Raw genomic sequence first — 27161 nt, 5'->3', positions numbered from 1 at the left:
TTGATGCTCCTTACTGAAGTAACTGTAGCTGTGACTGTGGATTTCAGCTGCCATAGTCCTAAATGGGAAAATTTGATGATTCCCATTGGAGTTGCATGCAAAAAGTCACCACTTAACAGAGCCATCTTACTGGAAATGTAACCAGATAAATGATTCATTTACATTTATCCAAGTATTGGTCAGGCAAGAGTAAACATCCATTACCAGATGTACACTCATTGGCCTCAAAGAGCAATCAGTTCGTAGTCCCTAATGCACAATGGATTATCATTCCAAATAATTGTGGTAGAAACCAAAAAGGTTGTAAGTGATAGAAAAGCTTCATGGTTTTGTGCTTCATCTCCATCTCAGTTAAAAGTAATCTTGGTTTTCAGCAGCTAATACACTTCCAGACCATCAAACATTTATTTTTGCCTCTCTGGTATAAATCATCATGATAACCTTGCTACTACCAGCACAGCCATTGGCCATGTTCCCTGCACTAACTTTACTTTGCGTCTCCATTTCCCACTCACTACAGGAAAGAGCACCAATCCGCATTCCAATCTAACCCACGTAAGTTGTCACTGGTGAAATGAGAGAATATTGGCTGCAGTTACTCTGCATGGACAGACAAGTACGATTTTGAAGTCTGAGTGGATTATTTTTTTCTTGGATGCACAAGCCAATGACATGAATGGGATGCCACATAATCCCTGAGGTTCAAATGGCACATTGAAACCCAAAATGTTGATAAATGGTCAAACCAGCTTTAGATAATAAAGCGTATTTATAATGCATTATTTCAGCTGTAAGTCTGCAAATCCGAAGTTTTTATAGAGTCATAGAAAAGTACAGCACAGAAACAGACCCTTTGGCCCATCTAGTCCATGCCAAACCATTTAAACTGCCTACTCCCATCGACCTGCACCGGAACCATAGCCCTCTTTACCCCTACCATCCATGTACCTGTCCCAACCTCTCTTAAACATTGAGCATGGGTCCCACCACTTAATGTGCAAACTCATACTGCAGACACTGCTGAGCAGAATGTACACTGGAAGGTTTCAGCTCGGTGTCAAGTGTGCTCAGACCTACTCTCCACACCCTTTCATGCCCCATTTCTGTGGGAATTCCATGCTGCTAGAAAGGAGCCATGTCCCAAGGGTTTTCTTAGGGAATTAGTGCTTTCAGACAGAATGTAACAGCCGCTTAAAGGACAGTAGTTTGCAAAAATTCCATAATCCTTTCATGCATTTGTAAGTTGGTAGACTACATTTCTAAAGTTAATTGAAATCTATTATGTAGCACTAAACAAGTGTTCTGCCATCCTTTTTAACTGAGTAGAAGTGCACAGAGGATAGTGAGATCAGGGAGGGATATGTTGATATTCTGAGGTATTTTGATATCAAAAAGGAGCTGTTGAGGCTCTTCAAGAACATTAAAGTAGTATATCACGAGAGTGTGGTGGGATCTATCCCAGGTTGTTCTTTTATTTAAGAGAGGTAACAGAGACAAACTAAGAAATTATAGGCCAGTGTTAGACTATAGGGAAATTATTGGAGAAGGTTCTTAGGGATAGGATGTATTAACATCAGGAAAAGCCAAGGCTTTTGACAGACATTCAGAATGGCTTTGTGCAGAAGAGTCATGTCTTACAAGCTTCATGGAATTTTTAGAGGAGGTGACAAAAATTATTGATGAGGGCAGGGCAGTGTATAGTGCAAACATAGACCTCAGTAAAGCTTTCATCAAATCCTTTACAGTAACCTCACCCAGAAGATGAAAGCACATGAGATCAATGGACACTTGGTAGATTGAATTCAAGATTGGCTTGACCATAGAAGACAGAGGGATGAATTCTGAATGGTTTATGAACCCATGAACCACTACCTCACTATTTTCATCTCTTTTTGTACTAGTTATTTTTTTTTTGTTTTGTACTGTACTGATGCGGCAAAGCAACAAATTTCACCACAGATGTCAGTGAAATAAAGCCTGATTTTGATTCTGGCTGGAGATGTGTGACCAGTGGTGTTCCATATGGGGAAGGTGAAGAAGAGGTTCACCAGGATGTTTATTGGGTTAAAGGGTATTAGTAATAAGGGAAGACTGGACAAACTAGGATTCTTCTCCCTGTCTGAGGGAAGACCATAAGATATAGGAGCAGAGTTAGGCCATTTGGTTCACTGAATCCACTCCACCATTCCAACATAGCTGACCCATTTCCCTCAGCCTCAACCTTTTGCCTTCCCCCTGTATCCCTTCATGCCCCGACTAATCAAGAATTTATCAACCTCTGCCTTAAATATACCCAATGATTCGGCCTCCACAGTCACTGTGGCAACAAATATCACAGATTCACCAATCGCTGGCAAAATAAATTCCTCCTCATCTTTGTTCTAAGTGGACATCCCTTTATTCTGAGGCTGTGTCCTCTGGTCTTAGACTCCCACACCATAGGAAACATCCTCTCCAAATCTATTCTATCGAAGCCATTCAACATTCGATAGGTTGCAATGAAATCTTCCCCCATTCTTTTGAATTCCAGAGAGCCATCAAACGCTACTTATATGATAAATCTTTCAATCCCTGAATGGTTTTCTTTAACCTCCTTTGAACCCTCTCTAATGTAAGCACATCCTTCCTGATAGAAGATCAAGAAATTATGAGAGTCATAGATGGGTAAAATCTTCCTTCCAGGGTAGAAACAGCAGATAGTCAAGGACTTAGCGTTAAGGTGAGAGGGACTAGAGTAAAAGGGATGTGTAGGGCAGTTTTTTTTTATTTACATAGGTGCCTGGAATGCACTGTCAGGGGTGCTAGTGAAACTGTAGCAGTAGTGGCATTGAAGAGGCTTGCAGTCAGGCACATGAATATTCAGGATGGAAGTATATGTATTACATGCTGGCAGATGAAATGAGCAGAAGGACTCTGCTCCTGTGTTGTGCTATGTGCTGCTCTGTGCAATGTTCTATGTTATTTCATTTCTAGTGATGAAAATATTTACATTTGTTTACCATACATTTAACCCTGACAATCAGCTAAGAGTTATATGAGGAAGCTTGCTATCAGTTCAACAGTTCAATTTCCATTGATGAATTCTTGGTCTGCCAATGCGACACTATCCATTGAAAATCCCACTAAAACAGTATAAATACTGCTTATGTACTGTATTCTTCCATGCTTTAAGCTGATTTCATGCAAAAGTTACTGATAATTAAAAGCACTCTTGCAGAACTTAACCTTGACATTCATAGAGAACACATGTGACTTTGTTTTGAATAACAAATCAAAGGTCATTTTGCTGATACTCATTTGTTAATGATCTGCAATCCAGGTTCATTTCCATGTTATAAATAACCAGAATCCAGGTCAATGCCACCTCTACCTTGGGATCTGAAGGGAGACAATGACAATATCTAGCCATTTTATCCTTCTGTGAACTTCAAGCCTCAGCCTCCATTGGTTGTAATTCTTCACAGTTAGAAATCAAAGGCAAGCTGAAACCATATGTTAACAAACCATTTTCACAGAACCATATGTGTAATATCTGCTGATGCATGTTCTGATGTTGATTTTGCTTGAACAATATTTTTCTGACTTCAGTGAAAGTGGCAGAATTAACAGAATTAATATCTGAATGGTTTGGTCCCCAGTGCACCCTCTAGCATACTATTCAGAACTAACTGAAATTCACCCCATTGGACAGGTAAATTGATATTTTATTCCATTTTGTAACTTGGGAACAACAGTGCTACCAGCAGTACATAATTTATTTAATTTCTACGCACCTACTCTACCGACAACCATAGCCACACCGCCAAAATTGCTAAGATCTTTATGTAAATGGAAATCAGATCAGTGAATTTGGTTCTGTCGCAAGTGTGTCATTTATGTGTCACTCCTAGTGAAAAGTTAGAATGTTCATTGAGTTTTCTTCAGAAAATAGTACCCAAAAGAGACCAATCTAAATTAGAAGTTGCATTTAATAAATGCCATTCAGAGGATGCAGGCCTACTTTCGAAGGTCAGTATTTATTGTTCACGTTCAGCTGTCCTGAGGTGATGAGTTGTCTCACTTTGGTAAACCTTTGCTGCGTTCCCTGTGGTGCAAGTGCATTGTTAGGTAGAAGACCAAATCTGACCACTGTGCTCTCTGAGACCATATATAATTGCAGATAAGAGAAGCAAGCAAAAGGGTAACTAGCAGAAGAGTAAGGTTTATTAGATACCAAAGTGGCAATCTTTGCAAGGAGCCAGAAGATGTTGGTGAGGCTTTAAATGTACCATTCTCATATGTATTTGTAATGGAGAAGGACACTGTAGCTGGAGAATTCAGGCAAGGGAACTGTGGAATTGAGAAAGAGATGGTATTACATGTCTTAGCAGGCTTAAAGATAAATCCAGGACCTGATGTGATGTATCCCAGGCTGCCATAGGAGGCAGGAGAGGAAATTTCAAGGGCTTTGACAGAAATTATTAAATCTTCTTTGGTCACCTAAAATGTGCCAAATGACTGCAAGATAGCAAGACACCTTTATTCATTAAGTTCAGTAGGGTTAGACCCAGGTAATTACAGGCCATGAAGTTACAAAGTGTAATTATCAGTGGAATTATTGAAAAAAAAAAGAGATTAACCTTCAGTTGGAAGGCAGAGATTGATCAGGGATAGTCAGCATGGGTTTGTTAGAGGGAGATCCTGTCTGAATAATTTGATTGAATTTTTCCAAAGGGACTCAGTCTGTTAATGAGGCTAGAGCATTCACTGTAATTTAAATGGATTTCTTTAGGTTCTTTGGCAAGGTTCCACAATGGAGACTGGTTCTAAAGAAGGAGCCAGTGAAATGCTGGCAATTGGCAAGTTGGATACACAATAGGTCAGGTAATTGGAGACAGGGTTATGGTTAATTTCTGCTTCTGTTATTGGAAACTTTTAACTGATAGCGTGCCAGAGGGATCGATGCTGGGACCTTTGAAGATTGTTATATACATTTACAATCTGGATGTAAATATAGGAGGTATGTTTAACAAGTCCGCAGATGACAAGAAGATTGATGGTGTTGTTTATAGTAGGCATAATAGTCTTTCAGCTACAAGGTGATACTATTGAGTTGGTAAAATGTGTTGAGAAATGTACACGGAATTCAATCTTGAAAAAAGTGCCATCTGATACATTTCAGGACTAAAGTGGCTGTATTATATGCACTGAATGATAGTACTTTAGGAAGTACAAAGGAACAGAAGGAGAGGGACCTTGACTCAGTGACCAATTTATTAGGTACACCCTGCTCATTATCGCAAATATCTAATCAGCCAATGATGTAGCAGCAACTCAATGCATAAAAGCATGCAGTCATGGTCCAGAGGTTCAGCTGTTGTTCAGACCAAACATCAGAATGAGGAAGAAATGTGATCTAAGTGACTTTGAACGTGGAATGATTGTTTGTGCTAGACTGGTTTGAGTATCTCACAAACTGCTGATCTCCTGAGATTATCGTGCACAACAGTCTCTGGAGTTTACAGAGAATAGCGTGAAAAACAACAAAAAACAACAATGAGCGGCAGTTTTGTTGGCAGAAGTGCTGTGTTAATGAGGAAGGTCAGGAGAGTGTCCAGACTGGTTCAAAATTACAGGAAAGTGACAATAGCTCATAACCAAGTGGTGTACAGAAGAGCATCTCTAAATACACAGCACATCAAATATTGAAGTGGATGGGGTACAGCAGCAGAATGCCACACAAAGCAGAAGACGACTTTATAAGACCACTTTATAAGGCCACTCTTTTACATCATAATGTGGCCACTGAGTACAGATGCCCAAGGTTCCCTGAAAGGAACAGCTCTGGTTGATAAGTTGGATAACAAAGAATATGAGCACAGAAGATAAGAGCTTTGAGGGGACACTGGATAGGCTGGGTTTGTTTCCTTTTGACAAGGGAAAGCTGAGGGTTGAACTGACTGAGGTATACAAAATCATGAACACCATAGATAGGGGAGAAGGTGTGAAACTTACCCCCATAGCAGTAGTGTCTATAACCAGCAGGCATGTGTTTAAAATAAAGGATGTGAGCCTTAGATGGAAGTTGAGGAAGAATTTTTTGAATCTGGATAGTGGTTGAAACCTGGAGTATATTGAATGAAAGAGTAGGTGAGGGCAGATACGCTCACAAAATGATTAGATGAGTATTTGAAATGTCATGGCATAGATGGCTACAGACAAGTGGGATACTTAGGGTTGGCAAAGTCAGAAATGGGCTGAAGGACTACTGTTTCCTGGCTGTGAGTCTATGACTATCTTTACCCCTTTATTTGCATTCCTTTACAATAAAGGTAAAAGTGTTAATTGCCTTTCTAAACTTTTTGTTCTACCTGCATGTTTACTTTCACTGTGAACGTATACATGTATTTGCATGGACGTGTCTTTTTTAAATCACTTTCTTGTTTTTTTTGCAGTCTATTTTCTCTCTGTCTCTCCACTGCTTGACATAATTCATATATTTTATATTGTGATGTTATCTATACCTACATGTCTGTGATATTGCTGTAATCAAGTTTCCCATTGCACCATACCTTAACATACTTGTGCATATGACAATAAACTCAACTTGACTAACAGTTCCCATTAAATACCATTGTTCTTCAATTCCTCACCATTTAAAAAAAAATCTGCTTTTCTATTTCCTATACTAATGTGTATAGTTTCATTTCTCCCACGCAATATTCCAACTTCTTTGGTCTCAGCCCAAAACATTGACTATCTATTCATTTCCATAAATGCTGCCTGATCTACTGAATTTCTCCAGCATTTTGTGTGTGTTGCATTGGATTTCCGGCATCTGAAGACTTCTGTGTTTGTGCTTGTCTTCAACCATTCACTTTGTCCTTTCATATCCCCTTGAAGGATCTCTGCATCCTCCTCACAAATCAGTTGTACATAATCAACAGTCTTTAATACTTCATGCCTACTCCCTCTTCACCACTCCCTCCCCCCAACCCTGTTCCATCAGAACCATTCACAAAGATTTCAAGAACCTGGGCCAAGCACCAGTCCTTATGATACCCCATGGTCCTTGCCTCCTAACTCAAGGATCACAAGATAACCAAAGTGCTGCAGGGAGAACTCTAGCTTCAGTTCCAGTGACTCTGGTTCAATCCTGGCCTCCAATGCTACCTGTATCGAATTTGCATGTTCTCCCTGTGATTATGTTGCCCATGGTTGCTCTGGTTTCCCATTTAATGACTTGTTGTTTGTACATTAATTGTCTCTTGTTAATTGTTAATTCTCATCGGAGAATCAGAGTGGAGTTGAAGAGAATGTGAGAGAAAACAAACGAGAGAAAGGTGAGGCATGGGTTTGCATTCTGCCATAAACAATAAGCCAAATTACTTCCTCCATTGTCATAATAAAATACCATTATTATTGATTTTATTCTCTGCTCCACTGTTCTTTATTTATTCTACCAGTTACAATTCAAGAATCTCTAACATATTTCTGGAAAATGATTTCCCTTTCAAAGTTCTTATTATCGTGCCCATAGTTATAATTTTCCAACTGCTCCATTACCAATTTTTAAATAATAATAGTCCAACTTCCCTTCTATTGAAATTAAACTACCGCATCAGTAGTTCTTTCATTTTGTCTCTTGTATTTTTTTAAATTGAAGTTTTACATTTAAGACCTTCTAATCTCTGGGAACAATTCTAGGCTCTATAGAACTTTAGAAGGCATGAGCCAGTGTGTTCAATATCTCCATAGTGACCTCCTTGAAAACCTATTCAGGATGTTAGTTCTGGGAATTTATTAGCTTTCAAACCTATTACTATCATTTTACGAGTGACAACTTCTTTCAGATCCTTCATCTCTCTGGACCTGTTATTTTCCACTGTTGCTATGAGGGCTTTTGTCCCCCCCACCCCACCATTTCCTTCTCTGAAGCCACAAATGGGTTTCTGTGCAAATGTCCTGGACCCAATGTAATTTCATTTGTCTCTGTCTATAAGAGACCATATTAACGTTTGGTGATTTTTCCTTCTTGCGCAGTACTGTATATTAACTAAAATAGGAAAGTGGTTGGGAAATAAGTGTGAGTGCTTCAATTTGTATTAGCTCAGTAGTATTAAGTGCACTTTGGTAACTGGAAAGACACAGTATACAGTACTGTGCAAAATTCTTAGGCAACCTAGCTATCTATATGTACCTAAGACTGCTGCACAGTATTGTATCTCAGCTTTTTCCACTCTTAAATTGGACATCAATTCAACTTTTAAGCTCCTTTTCCAAAACCTGCCAGGTCTGAGTGATATCACATCATAAAAAGTCTACACTTTGGAGACTGCCAGTGTTGCATCCAATTCATCATTAAAGTGTGAATGGAGCATTCACACTTGGGAGTAGTTTGTTAAAGAAGGATTAGGGGATATAATAGTCAAATTTATGACTGAAAGGGATTTTATGCAAAATGCAGGCTCCTCAGCTTCCCTCCCAGCTCTGTGCATCAAGAAACCTTTGGCATGTTTCCTGTATTTTCTTTTATGTACTATCCACATCTGATGCAGCACACATTCATAAAATTCTTTTTCTATGTTCACAATATCAAAATAAGGAATTTCTACACTGATGGAGGTACTTCTTGCTGAACCTGTACTTTCTTAGTGACTTACAGACACTTTACAGCCAATGTCAGAATTGAACTCCGAACTCCAAGCTCCAACACCCTGAGCTGTAATAGCGTCGCACTAACCACTACACCACTGTGATGACGAATACTTCAATTACTTCACTGATTTGAACAAAGGAATAAAATAAAATTATTGAAGCAAATATATAGGAATAATATGATTGAAATAGTAGGTCATTGTAACTGCCCTCATATTGACTGGGACTGCCTTGGTGCTAAGGGATAAGCTGGGGCAGAATTTGTTGAGTGTCCCAAGATGGTTTGGCTAAGCAATATGTAGATGGACCTACAAGAGAAGGGGTGGCACTTGATCTCCTCTTAGGAAATGGGGCTGGACAAGTGGCTGAGAACACTTTAGGATCAATGACCATAATCCTATTAGTTTTAAAATAGTTATTGAAAAAGACAGGATATGACTGCCAAACGTTATAGAGTTATATTTGTAAAAATTACAAGGGACTGGATTGTCCAGTGTTCTCCTAGGGTTAGGAAATGAAGAGAATGGTGATGTAGGCAGTGAAAGAGGTTTTCAAGAAGTAGAGTGGGATCTTGATCAAATTGGAAATCAGGCTGAGGAATAGCAGAGATTAATTTAGATAAGTACATTTTGAAGTGTTAAACCAGAGTAGAACTTGAATGATAAGACCCTGGAGAGTGTTGCAGAGCAGACCGAATTAGGAGTACAATTTCATAATTCCCCTAATGATGGCATCACAGGTAGACAATGTTGTGAAAAAAAAACTTTTGCCACCCTGGTATTCACCCATCAGACCACTGAGTATAGAAATTGAGATGTAATGTTGGAATTGTACAAGATATTAGTCAGGCTGCATTTGGAGGATTGTGTTTCAGTCACTCTCTTGTAGGAAAGATGTTATTAATCTGGAAAGTGTAGAAAGGACTGAAGTATATGTTGCCAGGACTTGAGGGACTGGTTTTAAAGGAAGAGGTTAGGCAGGCTAGGATTTTATTCCTTGGAGCATAGGAGATGAAAGGGTGATTGTATAGAAGTGTAAAATATCATGAGGGGCATAGATAGGATGAATGTGCACAGCATTTTTCCCAGGATTGGGAAATCAAGAACCAGTGGGTATAGGTTTAAGGTGAGAGGGGAGAGATTTAATAGGAACCTGGGTGGCAACTTCTTACATAAGAACATAAGAAATAGGAGCAGGAGTAGGCCATCCGGCCCATCGAGCCTGCCCTGCCATTCAATAAGATCATGGCTGATCTGTCCATAAACTCAGCTCCATCTACCTGCCTTTTCCCCATGACCCTTAATTCCCTTACTATGTAAAAATCTATCTAACTGTAGCTTAAATATATTTAGTGAAGAAGCCTCAACTGCTTCCCTGAGCAGAGAATTCCACAGATTCACCACTCTCTGGGAAAAACAGTTTCTCCTCATCTCCATCCTAAATCTTCTCCCCTGAATCTTGAGGCAATGCCCCCTAGTTCTAGTCTCACCTACCAATGGAAACAACTTTCCTACTTCTATTTTATTTATTCCTTTCAAAATTTTGTATGTTTCTATAAGATCCTCTCTCATTCTTTTGAATTCCAGAGAGTATAGTCCCAGGCAACTCAATCTCTCCTCATAGGTTAACCTTTTCATCTCTGGAATCAATCTGGTGAACCTCCTCTGCACTGCCTCCAAAGCCAGTATATTCTTCCTCAAGTATGGAGACCAGAACTGCACACAGTACTCCAGGTGTGGCCTCACGAGTACCCTGTATAGTTGCAGCGTGACCTCCCTGCTCTTGAATTCAATCCCTCTAGCAATGAAGGCCAACATTCCGTTTGCCTCTTAATAACCTGTTCTACCTGCAAGCCAACCTTTTGCGATTCATGCACAAGCACTTCCGAGTTCTTCTGCACAACAGCATGCTGCAATCTTTCACCATTTAAATAATAATCTGCTCTTCTATTATTCTTTCCAAAGTGGATGACCTCGCTTTTACCAACATGGTATTCCATCTGCCAGACATTGGCCCACTCACTTAATCTATCTACAAACATTTGTATATCCCTCTGCAGACTCTCCACATCCCCTGTACAATTTGCTTTTCCACTCAGTTTAGTGTCATTGGCAAATTTTGCTCTGCTACACTCAGTCCCCTCTTCCAATTCATCAATGTAAATGGTAAATAGCTGCGGGCCCAGCACTGACCCCTGCAGCACCCCACTCACCACTGACTGCCAACTGGAGAAACACCCATTTATACCAACTCCCTGCCTTGTATTGGTTAGCCAATCCACTATCCATGCCAATACACTTCCTCCGACTCCACGCATCCATATCTCATTTATAAGTCTCTTGTGCGGCACCTTATCGAATGCCTTCACAAAGATGGTGATACATATATGCAATGAGTTGTCAGAGGACGTGGTTGGGGCAGGTAAAATAACAACATCTAAAAGGCATTTGGACAGGCACGTGAACAGGAATAGTTTGAGGGATATGGGCCAAATGTGGGCAAAGGGGACTAGCTTAGATAGCTATATTGTTTGTTATGGATGAGTTGGACTGGAAGGCCTGTTTCAATGCTGCAAGACTCTGACATTTGAACAGGTATGTGAATACAAAAAGATTAGAGGGATATGTGCCAAACATAGTCAAATGGGACTAGTTTAGATCGGCATTTTGGTCAGGATGGACAACTGCTTCTGTTCTGTGAGATTCCATAACATTGGCACAGTTACGTGCATAGAAAATGTTTCAAGGGACCTGGGCCAAAAGTAGGCAAATGGGACTAATTTAGGTGTGCATCACAATCTGAATGGACTAGCTGGACCAAAAGGCCTGTTTTATGTTGTATAATTCTATGGCTAAAATGATATGTCAAAATTTAGTAATGATACTTATATTGGTATAGTGGTGAACTGATGAAGAGTGAAAAAATCAGTGAAATGATACAGATAGACAAGACCCTGGTCTACTGCAGAGAGAAACATGAAACAGTACTAGAGGGAAAACTGGTATCTTAGATGCATACAAATTCAGGGCAAGTTCAGATGGGCTAAGTACAGAGCTCATCATTCAGGGCGTACAGATTCAAAAATAATGGACATTAGATTCAAAATCATGAACACAATTAAAACACAACTAAAACTAAGTTGGACTGTGACACCAAATTAAATTCTAATGTTGATATGTAATCTGTGCATATATAATTTACAGTTTCTTTAGTTGTACCTCAGTATGTCTGATCAGTCTGAATCAGCTCATTACTTTATCTTTTCAACTGGAATTGAGACTCCTCCATTTTTTTTTGGCCTTAATTTTATTTGAACTCTATTTGGAATGTATACAATTCAAACAAAATAAAAGCTTCCAAAATTTTGTTTTGAATAGAAATGTTATACTTGGCTTCATTTTGCAGCAACATGTACAGTTGATTAATGAAATGATGTGGCCCAGCCTATTGGACTAGCTGTATAATTGAACCAGCTTAAACCCTTTGTTACACATCCTTCATCTCCTTTTCCTTCATCTATCTGGCCATCATAACATTATGACTTTTATACAAACATTTCTACTTTCTAGTTAGACACCAACAAGGATCCCTAGCATACCATATCAGCTAATATATCCACTTAATCTATAAGTTTTCACCCCATCAAGTCTCTCTGTACCAGCAACGTGCACTGGCAATCAGCACAAAATTTTCTTCACTCCATCAATCACCTCAACCATTAGGATACCAGCAAGCTTCAATTCACCAATTTTTTTTACAGCTCCTTGATATCTTCTACATTTTATGAGAATATTATTTTACAGGGTTCTTTACTGTAAAATTTTTCTCTTTATAAATGATTGATCATCTCTAGAGTACTATTCAATAATCTTGCAATTGTTTAGAAATCATTGGTAAAGACGACAACTTTGACTTTTATCACAGGTCTTACAAAATACAGCGAGGTTTTGTATTCCCCCACCAAAATGATAGGTAAGTAGGCCCGCCCAGCTGATGTATCCAAAATTCAGGACTTAGAAACTGCATTGTGACCTTGTAAATGAATTATCTGCATTACCATGTGAGGCCGTTCTTGTTCCCTCCACATAACTTGCATCACTTACTTGAAGCTTACCAACAATGATGTGTAGCTGGAAGTAGTATTTTGAATGGAATTCAGACCATCCAGTTCTTGTTATCTCTGCACAATGTGAATGGGACATCCTCATTCACTGGACTTCAATTGTGCACACAAGCAGAGCACTGGTGTCATTTTACTCTGGGCATGCCTGCTGCTGTAATGTCCGTATCAAGTAATCTGGCAAAGGAAGCAGCTGCTAAAATTGTACACCCTGCCCTGTCTAACTGGGAATTCTAGTCTTTCCTTTCCTCCATTTTCTGAATGAAACTTAATGCTCACTCGCTCCATTCATGCTCGAGCTTGGTTTATATGCTGAGGCCCCAAGGGGATAGATTGAATCAATCACTCCTGAGTAAAGATGATGGGATTGGTCTAATGTGGACTTCTGCCTTCCATTACTAGCTTAGGAAGACAGCCAAAACCCATTTGACCTCGTTATACTGTAATAGGAGAATAAATCCGGATTATACTGTTGACATGAGCTGAACTCAGAATGCTGTTGAATGCAGCTGTAACTGTGATTTATAATCATTTAAACTGAAAATATATATTTGTACTCATCAGTCTTAAGGGTAGACCACAGAAATAAATTATCTAATGTAGTGAGCTATAAAGCCCTTCTCAGCACTGCAACATTGCATTCCTAAGGGAAAAAAAATTGTCCTTTCAGGAAACAAAATGTAAAATTAATTTATGTTTGAAGTCCAATTAGTGTTAAACATTGAGAACAAATACTGGGACCTATTCTTTTTCTCAATAGAAGCCTGTGCATTTACAATATACATATACCGTACTCTGCTAAAGTGGGATCACTTCTAAATGTGACTGTCATTTCCTTGATTTGCACACAAAGATTTGATTTGCGATTATACCTAAAATAATTGCTGGCAACTTAAGTTCAGAGTTCTTTGTGAACTTACTGCATACCGCAGTGGACTGACCAGCATTGTTTTAAAAACAGAGATTTTATTCAAGGATACTATCGTTTTGTGTAAAGAATTAAGTAGTGAGTGACTGACTGAATTTCATTAAGCTTGTCATTCTTCTGTGGGAGTGTCAGTGATGCAAAATGGAGAAGACTAGGGAAAGGCGAGGTCAGATGCTAGACCAGGAAAGAGCCAGATGTGGGTGCGTCAGTATGTCATGCCCAGAGGAAATTTCCATTCAGGTTACTGAGGGGGTCCTAACAGTTCCAGTGAGCCCTAAATAAGAAAATACATATCTGGATAGAGGGTTGTCAAGACCCTTGGTTAACATAGGGAAGAGACATTGTAGGGGGGGGGGCTATCAAGTTAAGAGAAGTGAAACTAGGTATGTAATTGCTCCAGGATGCCAGTTGCTGACTACAGGATCAATCACAGGCAGACTGCATTGGCAGGGAGTAGCAATCAATGAAAAATATTAGATCAATGACTGGAGATCATGAATCTCGTGGGTGAATCTAATTAAGCAAAGAACAAATTTCTATCAAATTGTGCATCTATGAGAAATCTTGAACATTTTAAATATTCATTTATAAAGTACTTGTTTCTATACAAAACAGTGAGACTCAAGATTTCAACAAATTATTGATGTTCCAAATCTATATTCTCGTTTCCCTTTAAACAATCATTTTGTACCAATGAAACAATAATGATAATGAAAACTTTGTGCACCAATGTCCAAAATTAATCATGTTCATACTAGTTCAGTAGAAGCACAGTCTTCTCTGAATCAGAAAAAGAGGAGCCTTCCCCATGGTAGGAGATATGGGATCGAGGAAAATATGGCTGTGTGAGTTCAGAACTGGCTTGCCCATTGAATCAGAATCAAGTCTAATATCAGAGCATATTTCATGAAATTTGTTGTTTTCTGGCAGCAGTACATTGTAAAACAAAGAAATTAAAATTATACATTACAATAAAAAGTATATTAAAAATAAATTAGATAACTAGTGCAAAAAGAGGGGGAAGAATGCTGAGTTTGTGTTCATGGATTCATTGTCCATTCAGAAATCAGATGGCAGAGGGGAAGAAGCTGTTCCTGAAATGTTGAATGTATGTTGAATGAAACCCAATTTCCCTCGGGATTAATAAAGTATATCTATCTATCTATCTATCTATCTATTCAGGCTCCTGTACCTCCTCCTTGATTGCAGCAATGAGAAGAGGGCACGTGCTGTGTGATAGGCATCCTTAATGATGGATGAAACCCTCTTGAAGGTGTCCTGGATCCTGGGAAGCTAGTGCTCATGATGGAGCTGGCTGAGTTTACAACTTTCTGCAGCTTTTTCCCCAATACCTTGCAGTGGCCCCTCCATACCAGACAGTGGTGCAACCAGTTAAAATGCTCTGTACCACAAATCTGTAGAAATTTGTAAATGTCTTTGGTGACATACCAATTCTTGGCAAATTCCTAAACAAGTATAGCTGATGTTGTGCTTTCTTTGAAATTACATCAATATGTTAGGGCCAGGATAGATCCAAAGAGATATTGACACTCAGGAACCTGATACAGCTCACCCTTTCCATGGTTGGAAGAAGGATGGTTGCAGATGAAGCATATTCTGCCTGGAGGTCTGTGACCAGTGGTGTTCCACAAAGGTCTGTTCTGGGATCCCTGCCCTTTGTGATTTTTATAAATGACTTGGACGTGGAAGTGAAAGGGTGGGTTAGTAAGGTTGCAAACGATATAAAGGTTGATGGACTTTGGGATCGTGTAGATCAGCGGTCCCCAACCACCGGGCCGCAAAGCATGTGCTACTGGGCCACGAGGAAACAATATGAGTCAGTTGCACCTTTCCTCATTCCCCGTCACGCACTGTTGAACTGGAACATAGGGTTGCCAACTGTCCCGTATTTGCCAGGACATCGCATATATTGGGCTAAATTGGTTTGTCCCATACGGGACCGCCCTTGTCCCATATTTCTCCCGCTAAGGTAGAGCGTTCCTATGAAATCTTTCGTGCCAAAATGGTATAAAGCGAAGAAGCAATTACCATTAATTTATATGAGAAAAATTTTTGAGTGTTCCCAGACCCAAAAAATAACCTACCAAATAACACATAAGACCTAAAATAACTCTAACATATAGTAAAAGCAGGAATGATATGATAAATACAGAGCCTATATAAAGTAGAAATAATGTATGTACAGTCTAGTCAGGAAGATTAAGCCAAAACCGATTTGTGGGAAAAAAATCAGCACGTACACGCATGCGCACGTCACACATGCGCACATAGGTGCCTGCGCAAGGCTTCATGGTCATGGTAGTCTTTCTCGGAGTAAACACAAGTGTCCCATCAACACACACAAAAAATGCTGGTGAACGCAGTGGGCCAGGCAGCATCTATAGGAAGAGGTACAGTCGATGTTCGGGCCGGGACCCTTCGTCAGGATTTGACTGCTACTTTTGTCCCTTATTTGGGAGTGAGAAAGTTGGCAACCCTAACTGTAAAAGACGTGTTGAGGTGAGTTTAACCCTATTTGAACACCCACCCCCCCTCCCCCCGGCTGGCCGGTCCGCGGGGCAATAAAGGTTGGGGACCACTGGTGTAGATGGCTGTCGTGGGCTGAAACGGGATGTCGACAGGATGCACAGCTTTGCTGAGAACTGTCAGATACAGTTCAACCCAGAAAAGTGTTAAATGATTCACTTTGGAGGGTGAATTTGAGGCAGAATATAGGATTAATGGTATGATTCTTAACAGTGTGGAGGGACAGAGGGATCTTTGGGGTCCACGTCTATAGATCTTTCAAAGTTGCCACACAAGTTGATAGGGTGGAAGGCGTCTGGTGCATTGCTGTTCATTAATTAGGAGATTAAGTTCAAGAGCCTTGATAGAGGTAATGTTGCTCTATCAAACCCTGGTTAGATCACACTTCGAATATGTGTTCAGTTCTGGTTGACTCATTATAGGAAGGATGTGGAAACTTTAGAGAGTGCAGAGGAAATTTACCAGGACACTGCCTGGATTAGAGAGCATATCTAATGGAGATAGGTTGAGCAAGCTAGAGCTATTCTCTTTGGAACAAAGGAAGATGAGAGGCAACTCGAGAGAAGTGTACAAAATGATAAGAGGCATAAATCAATTGGATAGCAAGAGACACTTTCCCAGGGCAGAAATGGCTAATACCCTGGGGCATAATTTTAATATGATTGGAGAGAGGTATAGTGGGGTTGTTAGAAGGGAGTTCTTTACACAGCATTGAAAACAGTTTAAAGGTGGCAGCAGAGGCAGATATATGAAGAACGTTTGTAAGACTCTTTGATAGGTACATGAATGATAGAAAAATAGGGGCTATGTAAATGGGAAGGATTAAATTGTCAACTCCTTTGCTTACATCTTTGGAACCAGCTCTATTTCTATTTTTATTATCTCTTTTTTCCTTTTCAGGGTTCCTTTGAAGACCCTGACCTGGAGTTACATGTTGACTCTGGTTCTTTTTGAGTCTCATGACCGGCCACTTTTCGATATGCCAAGGACGCGGACCAGAAGACTAGTGCGCCTTCAGGGTGCCGGATTTTCGTGGCCCCGGAGGCGGGCAGACTTGAGGATGGTGCTGCCGCCTGGTGCATTGTGGGAGATGGAAGATCGTAAGCAGCGAACTGGCAGCTGCCCAAGTGTTCAGAGACCCAAGTTCTTTGGGCACATAGCTCAGAAAAAGCAGTGCAACAGACTTTTTACGCCATAGATCAGCAAGTGGTTTTGTTATGTCACCCTTCTCGCTGTGAAACAGGGACACCTCTTTTTCCCCTGTTAGGGAGAGAGAGAGCCTGTGGTATGTCGAATTACTGGGTGAATGAGTAGTCTTTGGGGTACTGCAAGTCTGTGTCTTTATTGATGCTTTGCTGCATGCTTGACAGCTCGGTGGGGGCTGCCGATGCTTTTTTTGCTGGTGGGGGAGAGGGGATTGTTGCTTTGCTGCTGCTTGTGCGTGGGAGGGGGGAGCTGGGGGGGCTTTGGGGTTCTAACATTTAACTGTCATTCATTCTTTGGGGCACTCCTCTGTTTTTGTGGATGTTTGCGAAGAAAAAGAATTTCAGGATGTATATTGTACACGTTACATGTACCTATTGAAACCTATCGAAATTGATCTTAGAGTATATTAAAAAGTCAGCACAGCCAAAGGGACTGTACTGTGCTATAATGTTCGATGTTCTTCACTCCAAGGGCTTGAGCATATAATTTAAAGTAACACTTCAGTAGAGTATTCAAGCAGTGTTGCATTGTCAGAGCCAATGTCAGCCAAATGTCATTTACCATTTGAAGATGAAGTGCAAGGTTGGAACCCATAAATATAGTTATGATTCATTTGTAACCAATGCAGATGTGCTCATCTTGGTCACATTACCCCTGTATTATAAGTGACTGCACTTCTAAAAACTAATAAGAAGATAACAATTGGGACTAGACCATTCAGCCTATTGTGTCCCTCACTGTCTTTCAAATAGATCAAAGCTGATCATTTGCCTCAGGACCCAAAGTCTTTCGCTAACCCCCTATTTCTTACTTCTCTCAACGAAATATATTCAATTTATCTTGAATACACTCAGCAAATGAATCTCTACAGCCCTCCTGAGTACAGAATTCCAGATTATTATCCACTGGGTGAAACGTCTTCTGAACTCAGTCCTGCAGATATTTTGAAAGGAACCCCTGGTTCTAGATACTCCAACCAAAGGAAAGATTGTATTGACATCTGCCCTGTTGAAATCCTAAACATTCTATCTCCTCCATAGTTCACTGACAGTGAAGTACCTTTTTTCAAATCTTATAGTAACAAATGCAAATTAAACCTTAATGTGCACCTTTAAAAAACTATGGTTTAACAGAAAACATGGGACAGGATGGTGGTGTAGTAGTTAGCATAATGCTGTACAGTAACCGCATCTCGGGTTCACTTCCCACTGTTGTCTTTAAGGAGTTTGTACGTTCTCCCCATAACCGTGTATGTTTTCTCCACGTTCTCCAGTTTTCTCTCATAATCCAAAGATGTAACGGTTGGTAGATTAATTTGTCATTCCAAATTATCCCGTGATTAGGCCCAGATTAAAACAGGGGATTGTTGTGTGGCATGGCTTTAAGGACCAGAAGGACCTATTCTGTGCAGTATCTCAATAAATAAATAAAAAATTCAAATCCACATAGCAGTAGTTTATTTTTTATAAACTGCTGAGGCCTGTCAGCTTCCTGTGACTAGTATTCTGTGTTAACAATAGACAAGAACAACATGTTGTGTGATTCAAAGATGTTGCAGGAATTTTGTGTCACTGTTCACTTTATTTCAGACGTTTAATATGTGATAAGCTGATCAATGGAAGGTTATTTACATACATTAATACCTCTAGGTTTCATTTAAAAATGTAAGCTACAATGCCAAAAGGGCAAACTAAATCCTTTTTGGGAATCTTATATCGTTCATTGTATTGAGGTGTTGTTCTTTAAGCAAATAATAACATAAAGATGAAGGATTGAGAGAAAGTAGCTAAGAGTAAGACCTCCCTCTAACAGCACCACAACAGTGGACAAAGCAAATAACCTTGGTAATGAATGGTTTTATCTTTAATAACCACAGTTTCTCTGGCCATTTTCACACAGGCAGAGGTGGAAATGTGAGCCCAAAGCACTTTTCTAATGCTAACACATCAGATAATGGATTCAGGCTGAGCCTCCACTGGGATTGAAAATGACTGGTAGCAGTCCCTTCAGTGTAATTGTAGAAGCCAATTATTCAATAAACTCCAGCTGAAAACATCTTGCTTCATTGCTGCTGTTAGTTTGGATTCTGTTTTGTGCATTTGTACCTCAACCACACTAACCTGAATCATATGCATAATCCCGTGGCTCCTGCTTAATCATCATGGGCTGTGGAAAACTCTGGTTCGTTGGACCACTAATCATAGTGGCATGTTCGTAGACTGGATCATGGTATTCCTGTTTGAACCCCTGAGGGGGAAAGGGGATGTTGGGCTCAGACAACTGCCTCTGGTACATGGGACGACCTTCTCTGGGCAGTCCATGAGGAGGTGGGAATGAATGGCATGGCTCGGAGAGCTGACGCCGGAATCTGTAAGTGACATAAAACAGGAAAGATCAGTGAATACTAAAGTAAACTTTTATCATATTCCTCAGTAATCAAGCTTTCTTTACACTGTCAAAAATGAGCATTTCTATGAATTACCCAGCATGTTAAACAACATTAGATGTAAGCTGAAAGTAAGATCAAGGGATAAGGTGATAAGACTCTGTTAAAGAAACAGGAGGGAATAATTAGATGTACTTTGGCTGAAGCTGATTAGATGGACAAACAACCTTTCACTCACAGAAAATTTTGCTTCAATACTTAGTATACAACTACAATAAGTACTCAGAAGTGAACTGAAAGGCAACACAGTGTCATCCCACATGGATGGGAAAAATACATACTTTGCAGTGTTCACATTGAGATGACTGCCTAAATGGACAATAATCACATGGAGATTGAAGCTACTAGGGAGTAGATAACTAAGAATTTGCTCCCCCAGCACAGAGTGTTTCACTGTAAGAGAGTTTAATGGGTATCTAGAAAAGCTACCTTTACAATATTTAAGAACAGATATCTATGAATCATTCCAAGCAGTAATATATTTTTGCAGGTTGACCCAAGTTAAAACCAATAGCAGTTTGACCTCGTGAAAATATAGCAGCATGTGAACTCTTTGGTTCAGCTAGTGTCTTGTAGGCAGTCCCACATATCCATTGCCCACTTATATACAAGAGAATTAGTGCTAATAATAATGAACATAAAGACATATATTTTAATAATGGAGACGAGGCAGTGAATTTTCCAATGATCTGAAAAGACTGTTGAAAAGGCTTGGTTTAGGATACAATACAAATCAGGCGAGAATAATTTAGCTGTCCATTGCAAGTCAAACTTGACTTCCATATCATTGAACTCAATGAAAAAGTAAATTCTAGTAGTGTAAAGCCATGATAGTTGACTGTGTTATACTACTGCCCAAGGCCTGTTGTTATTTCTGGCTGTATTCCCAACCAGTTTTCTATCCATGCACTAAGAACAGCTTTCAGTGCAGAATGGAACCAGTATATGATCAAACCTCTGCAAGAAGCCCAGTAATTAGCAAAAAATGTTTGTTTGTTGCTAATTTAGGTTTTACCACATTTTAGAGGGCAGACATTGATAGAATGAGGAAATTCTCTTGACAACTAAATAAACATTCAAAAGGTCCAAGTGTACTTGCTAACCTAGGATCCATTGGGTAGGTGTTCTCTGGAATGGGCTGGGTGGCAGGAAGATGAGCTGGAAAACTTCTGTCCGGTTTGGGAGTAGCTGCAGGATTAGGTGACCCATGGTGCAAGGGGGACACTGGTGTGCTGGATGGGGTTGGCGGGTTAGAGGGTTTCAATCCAGCAGGCGGCTTCTGGTCGTAGGCACTGAAAGAAACAGAAGCAAGCCCACAAATGTAACAAGAGATAATTGGGCAAAATGCATTTCTCCCTGCATTGTCAGCTAATAAATTTGACCTTGCTTTCGGCATTAGATTAGCTGTAGTGAAAAGGATCTAAATAATTTCCTTAAGAAACATACACAAAATGCTGGAGAATCTCAGCAAGTCAGTTAGCAGCTATGGAAATGAATAAACAGTTGACATTTTGGGCTGAGACCCTTCTTAAGGACTGGTGAAAATGAGGCCATCAGGGCCGGGGAATTGAAAGTGTTGAGGAGTGGCAGAGTGGAGATACATCTTTACCAAAGGAGGTGTAAGCCACTCCTTCCCTCCGCTACCCTGAAAGTCACCCTTGGGCAAAGTGTAGCACCTGCTTAGCCCCAGATCAGGGTAACATGAAGCCACGGGAACAGGTGGTGGATGGTCGTATGAGCAGGTGGTGCATATCACAAGTTCTGGTTATGCGATCACTGATGCCAGACAGACAGTCTCTGAAGGGTATTGATAATGGCTGGGATCACCTATTTTGTAAAGACACTGCCCAGAAGAAGGCAATGGCACTTCTGTAGAAAAATTTTGCCAAGAGCAATCATGGTCCCAGATACTTGTCACAAGGAGGAACAGTCCGTTGATTTTCATAAAATAAGTGATAGTGGGGAAAAAGCTACAAACGCTGGAAATCAAAAACAAAAAGAGAATTCTAGAAGTGTTGAGTACGTCAGGCTGCAGCAGTGGATAGAGAAGCAGAATCACCATTTCTGTCGAAGACCATTCTGATGTGTGGTCTGATGAGTGGTCTCCTGAAGGATCTTCAACCTGAAATGTCAACTCTCTTTCTCCTTCCAGAGATGCTGCCTAACCTGCTGAATATTTCCAACATTTGTATTTTTATTCCTGAGGGAGGACCTGCTGTTTCATTCATGTGCTGGTACATTTTAGGCACAAAAGATAAAAGCACAATAGTGTACTCCTGCACTAGCGGACTGACATTATGGCTCTGCTTTGATGTATAAAGTGAGCATGCTGATGTTCTGGAACATCTTGACTTACAGAGACAATCAGAGAATCCTCTGGATCAATATTCATTTGGGAAAAGAAAGAAAAACAATGCTTTGCTGATACCACTTTAAAACATTGAGGTTTGTTAATTTTTGACTGTAATATCAGTGCTTTGTTGGGAATTTAACACCAAGATTTACTAAGGGCTTCATTCCACTTCCTGGTACAAGACAAGACAAAACCCATGACACCATTCCAGGGAAATTACTGCACTGGCCTGCATTATCCAAAAGAGTCAGGAATTCATTCACAGCTGCAATTCCTAAATTTCAAAGTTAAATTCCAACTCTATTTTTCTTTCCACTAGTACAGCCTGACCAGCCGAGTATTTTCAGCATTTTTTCCTTTTTACTCTAGATTTCCAGCTTCTGCATTTTTTTTAATTCTCAGGGATTTGTTCTTCCAACTTCAAATAAAGTATGATGTTCTTCAGTTGAAAAATGGGTTAACCTGGAGTGGAACAACTTTGTGCACAATTCTGGATGGGAGGCAGGATCTTAGTTTTCAGAGCGATTTTCTTTCTCCTTAGCTCAATTTTTTTTTCCAGATGGTCAACCTACCCAAGTGGCATTATAAGTAGTGCAACATGCAAGAGTCTTCCATGGTGAAATTTTCAACTGTGCTGATCTGTAAAGGTATAGTTCTCACTCAAACTGCAGACAGCATTAACAAACATCTTACAGTTTGTGACACACTGCAGCAATAGGGAGGTCCCAGATGCCATACTCAAATGAAAGGACATCAGCTTTTTCCCCTTCAGTCCACATATGCAGGCAGAGCAGTCACTTGCCTGCATCACAGGGTCCCACATAGTTCAGGCATTCATAGTTGAGCATATCATAGAATCATAAAAATCTACAGCACATTCCACACACCCACCACTTTCTGTGTAAAAAAGCTTACCTCTAACATCCCCCTTGTGCATACTTCCAAGCACTTAAAACTATGCCCCCTTATGTTGGCCATTTCAGCATTGGGAAAAAGCCTCCGGCTATCCACACGATCAATGCTTCTCATCATCTTATACACCTCTATCAGGTCACCTCTCATCCTCTGTCACTCCAAGTTCACTCAATCTATTCTCATAAGGCATACACTCCAATCTAGGAAATATCCTTGTAAATCTCCCCTGCACTCTCTCTATGGTAACCACATCCTTTCTGTAAGGAGCTGTCCAGAACTGAACACAGTACTGTACTCCAAGTGGGGTCTAACTAAGGTCTTATATAGCTGTAACATTAACTCACGGCTCTTGAACTCAGTCCCGCAGTTGATGAAGGCCAACACACCATATGCCTTCTTAACAACACTGTCAACCTGCACAGAAGTTTTGAGTGTCCTATGGAGACGGACCCCAAGATCTCGCCGATCCTCCACACTGCCAAGAGCCTTACCACTAATATTATATTCTGTCTTCAAATTTGACCTACCAAAATGAACCACTTCACACTTATCTGGGTTGAACACCATCTGCCATAAAGATCTGAATTTCTGCCAGAAAAAGATGATTGCAGGCTCAAAAGGATTTTCAAAGAGCATCCTTCCTGCAGGCACCAGTCATCAACAACCTCTCCAAGTCCCTTTAGTCCAAAGGGAACACTTTCCAAATCACCTCTCATTATTTAGTTGCAACTCTCCCCTGTGGCTGGAAGAGGGCTGCTTATATGCTGTGGCATTTCTCTGCAGAGACTGCATCTGTTGGGTTACACATTGAGAAGTGAAAGAACTCACAGCATATCAGTAAAGAAGATCACATTGAAACTGACAATGTTAATTTTAATGCAGTGTTTTTCAGGGAAAGTTAACAGTGCTGGTCTGTGAGGAACACAAGTTCACTCTCTTTACGTGATTGTCACAAGCTGCAATAGGGTAAATCGCAATGCCGTCGTAACATCTACAAAATAACACAGAGAATTCTCTCGACCCTAATCCTTTACACCCATCCAAATTAAGCAATACCCAGCATAGCTACATTGTTTCCATGTAGCATTCAAAATATTGAATATTAATTAAATATTAAAAATTGTAATCTTATGAGAGAACTAGGGATGGAATGAACTAAGAATTAAGAGCACAAATGTAAAGTGAATTTACTGTGCAGGACAAATAAAACTTGACTCAACCCATAAATGTGACAAGAAGGCAACAATTCACCTTTACTTCATCTACTTCAGATCGCTTTAATTAAAGACGTAGAAGCCAACCATGAAAGTGACTTTGTAACGTATGAGGCAAAACTATCATCAGAAGTTGCATATCGTACTCCTGTTCCCCTACAAACCCCACCCCACCCTTCCCCAATCAAATACACTGATGAACACACTGGGTTAACTACGGAAGAAGTGTGAGTGCAGTTTTAAAACAAGTCTGCATTAAGTGTATTGATATGAGCAATTTCTGCTGCTTAAAGCAGAGATATAAATAATCATGGAAGACTTGAAAGAGAAGGAAGACATTCGGCCCACCCTACATGCTAACCAAAGAAGAGCCATCCAGCCTGATGTACTTTCGGGCACTCAAACTATAGCTTTGCAGGTTCTGATACCTCTAGTACATCTGCAAATCTTTAAGCGATGACAGTTTCCCCCTCTACCTCCTTTTTAAGCTGTGAATTCCTAACCCCTACCATGCTCTGGGTAAAAACCTCTCCCTGTTCTCCCGTCTGACCCTCCTATGGGTTACTTTCAAGCTGTACCCCTACATGATGCTCCTTCAGAAAGGAAATAACAACTACAACATAGAACAGTACAGATAATTCAACCTACTACGTTGTACTAATGTTTTAGCCTACACTAAGATCAATCTAACCGTTCCCTCCTACATAACCTTCTATTTTTCTATTATCATTTGCCTATCTAAGACTTACTTAAAATGTCCCTCATGTTTCTGCCTTTACCACCACTTCCAGCAGCAGTTCCAGGCACTCATCACTCTCTGTAAAATCTTACCCATGACATGCCTCCCTATTCTTTCCCTAACTTCATGCCCCCACCCCCCCGTGTTAGCCATTTTTGTGAAAGAAACATATTAGCCATTGGAAGAATGAGTCACCTATTAATAACTGGGAACACCAGTGAACTCATCTTACCTGACATTATACAGGCACTTTTCCCCGTAGCTGAACTTGAAAGGTTGCTCATGGCTGCAGGCAGGGCTCAGCTCAGAACAGGGACTCTGCGGTTCCTTCTTGATTTTTAGAGAGAGGCCATGAAAAGCCACTGAAATGAAGTGGGAGACACAGAATGAGAAACAGTGTCTTGGCAGATCAATACATGTATTCAAAGAGATCCAATAGAGTACCTTTGCTCTCTATCTTGCCATCACTCAGGCCTTGTGCTGGTTTCTTTAACATGCTGTTAACAAACACTGTTTGATTTGTTTGGATCCCATTGAAAGCCTTCAAATGCAGGCTTTTAACTAGACAGGATAAGCCACTGGTGATATACAAGACGGTGATAGCTAAATATAACAGCTCACTCATTGAGGATTACAAATTAGTGAACAACGAGGCAAACAAATACTCACAAGGATGCAATGTTAAAGAGTTAAGGTGCATAGCAACATGGTTTATTTTTCCTAAGATTTATTTTTCTACACAAACAACTACTGCCAAAAGTCTCTTTGCAAAATATTTATAATAAATTACTTAAATAGTCATAATTATACAATCCTTATTGCACAACAAGTAAAGTGTGTATATTTGGAGTGATAACAGACCAGTTAAATAAATGGTTTTGCTTCAGTGTGCCTTTTAACATTCATAGGACATTTAGATGCCTGGAGAAGGTGGAGCTTGCTACATGGGCGACAGCTTGCTCTCCATATTGCACTGCATATCTGGACAACTAGGACACAATAACCATGATCAACTCTGACCAATGGAGGCCTCAGGACAAAAAAAAAAACACTGTTGTTTGTAATTGACCTAATCTTACATATGCAACAAGGTTATATAAAGATCTTGATGTATGTCAGAGTATGATGCAAATCTCTACCTTTACAATTATGTGTATGAAGCAATTCAGTATTGACTAAGGTCAGAGCTCTCAGATTCCAAGTTGAGAAAGCACTAATATGGGCACTCACAAGAGAAGCCAAAAAAAGTGTTCATTTAAAATTGTAAGCACTAAATCTTCATCAGAAGTAATGTTCTTCCCTCAAAACCAAACCAACAGCATCTTAAGATTTCCAACAAATTTTTCAGCAATCTAAATCCTCTGATGTAAGGTATGATGTGGGGAGAGAAATGACTATGCAATGTTTAGAACAGCCAAAAATAGCTTCCTTTTCTGTAGCATTTCCATGGTAGAAAAATTGCCGCAAGGCATTGCACTGCAGCATTTCAAACAAAACAAACTGGGAAAATGCCATAAATTTGGTTAAAAGAGCATGAGGAGGGAAGAGACATAGTGAGATGGAGAAATTTAACAATGCAGTTGATTTTCTGGCTGCAGCTAGGTTAATGAAATTGAAGGCAAGTACGTACAGCTTCACCCTACACTGTGGTGATGAGAGATTGTGTGATGGCATTGGATTTGCTGACTGCAACATTCTAAACTCAAATTAAAACCTTAAACCCTATCAGGTACCCTCACTAAAGGGAGGTTATACAGCAACTACCTAATATTCAAAAGCTAGTTCACTTCTGTTTATTCTCCACGGTGAGTAGTGAGCCCATACCCACTACCCGAGTAGTCAGTCCCTTCTCAGAACTAAGGAGAAAATACTTCCAGCTAACAAAGTAGTTTAAGTAGTTCATTTATTTACAGTGATAGACATTTAAAACCAAACAACATACTTAAAATACATTTAAAATTCAGATGATTTCTATCTTAAACATTTCCAAATTACAAACCACTTCTGAAACAAAGGATTTCCATAGCACAGTTACAATTCCTATAAGTAAAAAGTC

General features: G+C 40.0%; 1 protein-coding gene across 3 annotated transcripts in view; it reads right to left on the bottom strand.

The window, feature by feature from the left end:
• etv1 (ETS variant transcription factor 1) overlaps window positions 1-27161 on the bottom strand; it is a 140375-nt gene that overhangs the window by 51179 nt on the left and 62035 nt on the right. For 2 of the 3 annotated variants that reach the window (XM_072253385.1, XM_072253384.1), the window contains exons 6-8: window positions 25338-25467; window positions 20988-21176; window positions 19559-19806 (exon numbers count right to left, since the gene is read on the bottom strand). In XM_072253385.1, coding sequence (XP_072109486.1) covers window positions 19559-19806; window positions 20988-21176; window positions 25338-25467 — 567 coding nt within the window. The remainder of the gene's footprint in view (window positions 1-19558; window positions 19807-20987; window positions 21177-25337; window positions 25468-27161) is intronic. The other variant, XM_072253387.1, reaches the window with a different exon arrangement.

Source organism: Mobula birostris, chromosome 3 (genome assembly GCF_030028105.1).
Source record: "Mobula birostris isolate sMobBir1 chromosome 3, sMobBir1.hap1, whole genome shotgun sequence".
In the NCBI taxonomy this organism is placed as follows: Eukaryota; Metazoa; Chordata; class Chondrichthyes; order Myliobatiformes; family Myliobatidae; genus Mobula; species Mobula birostris.
This window is presented reverse-complemented; position numbering and strand designations above follow the sequence as displayed.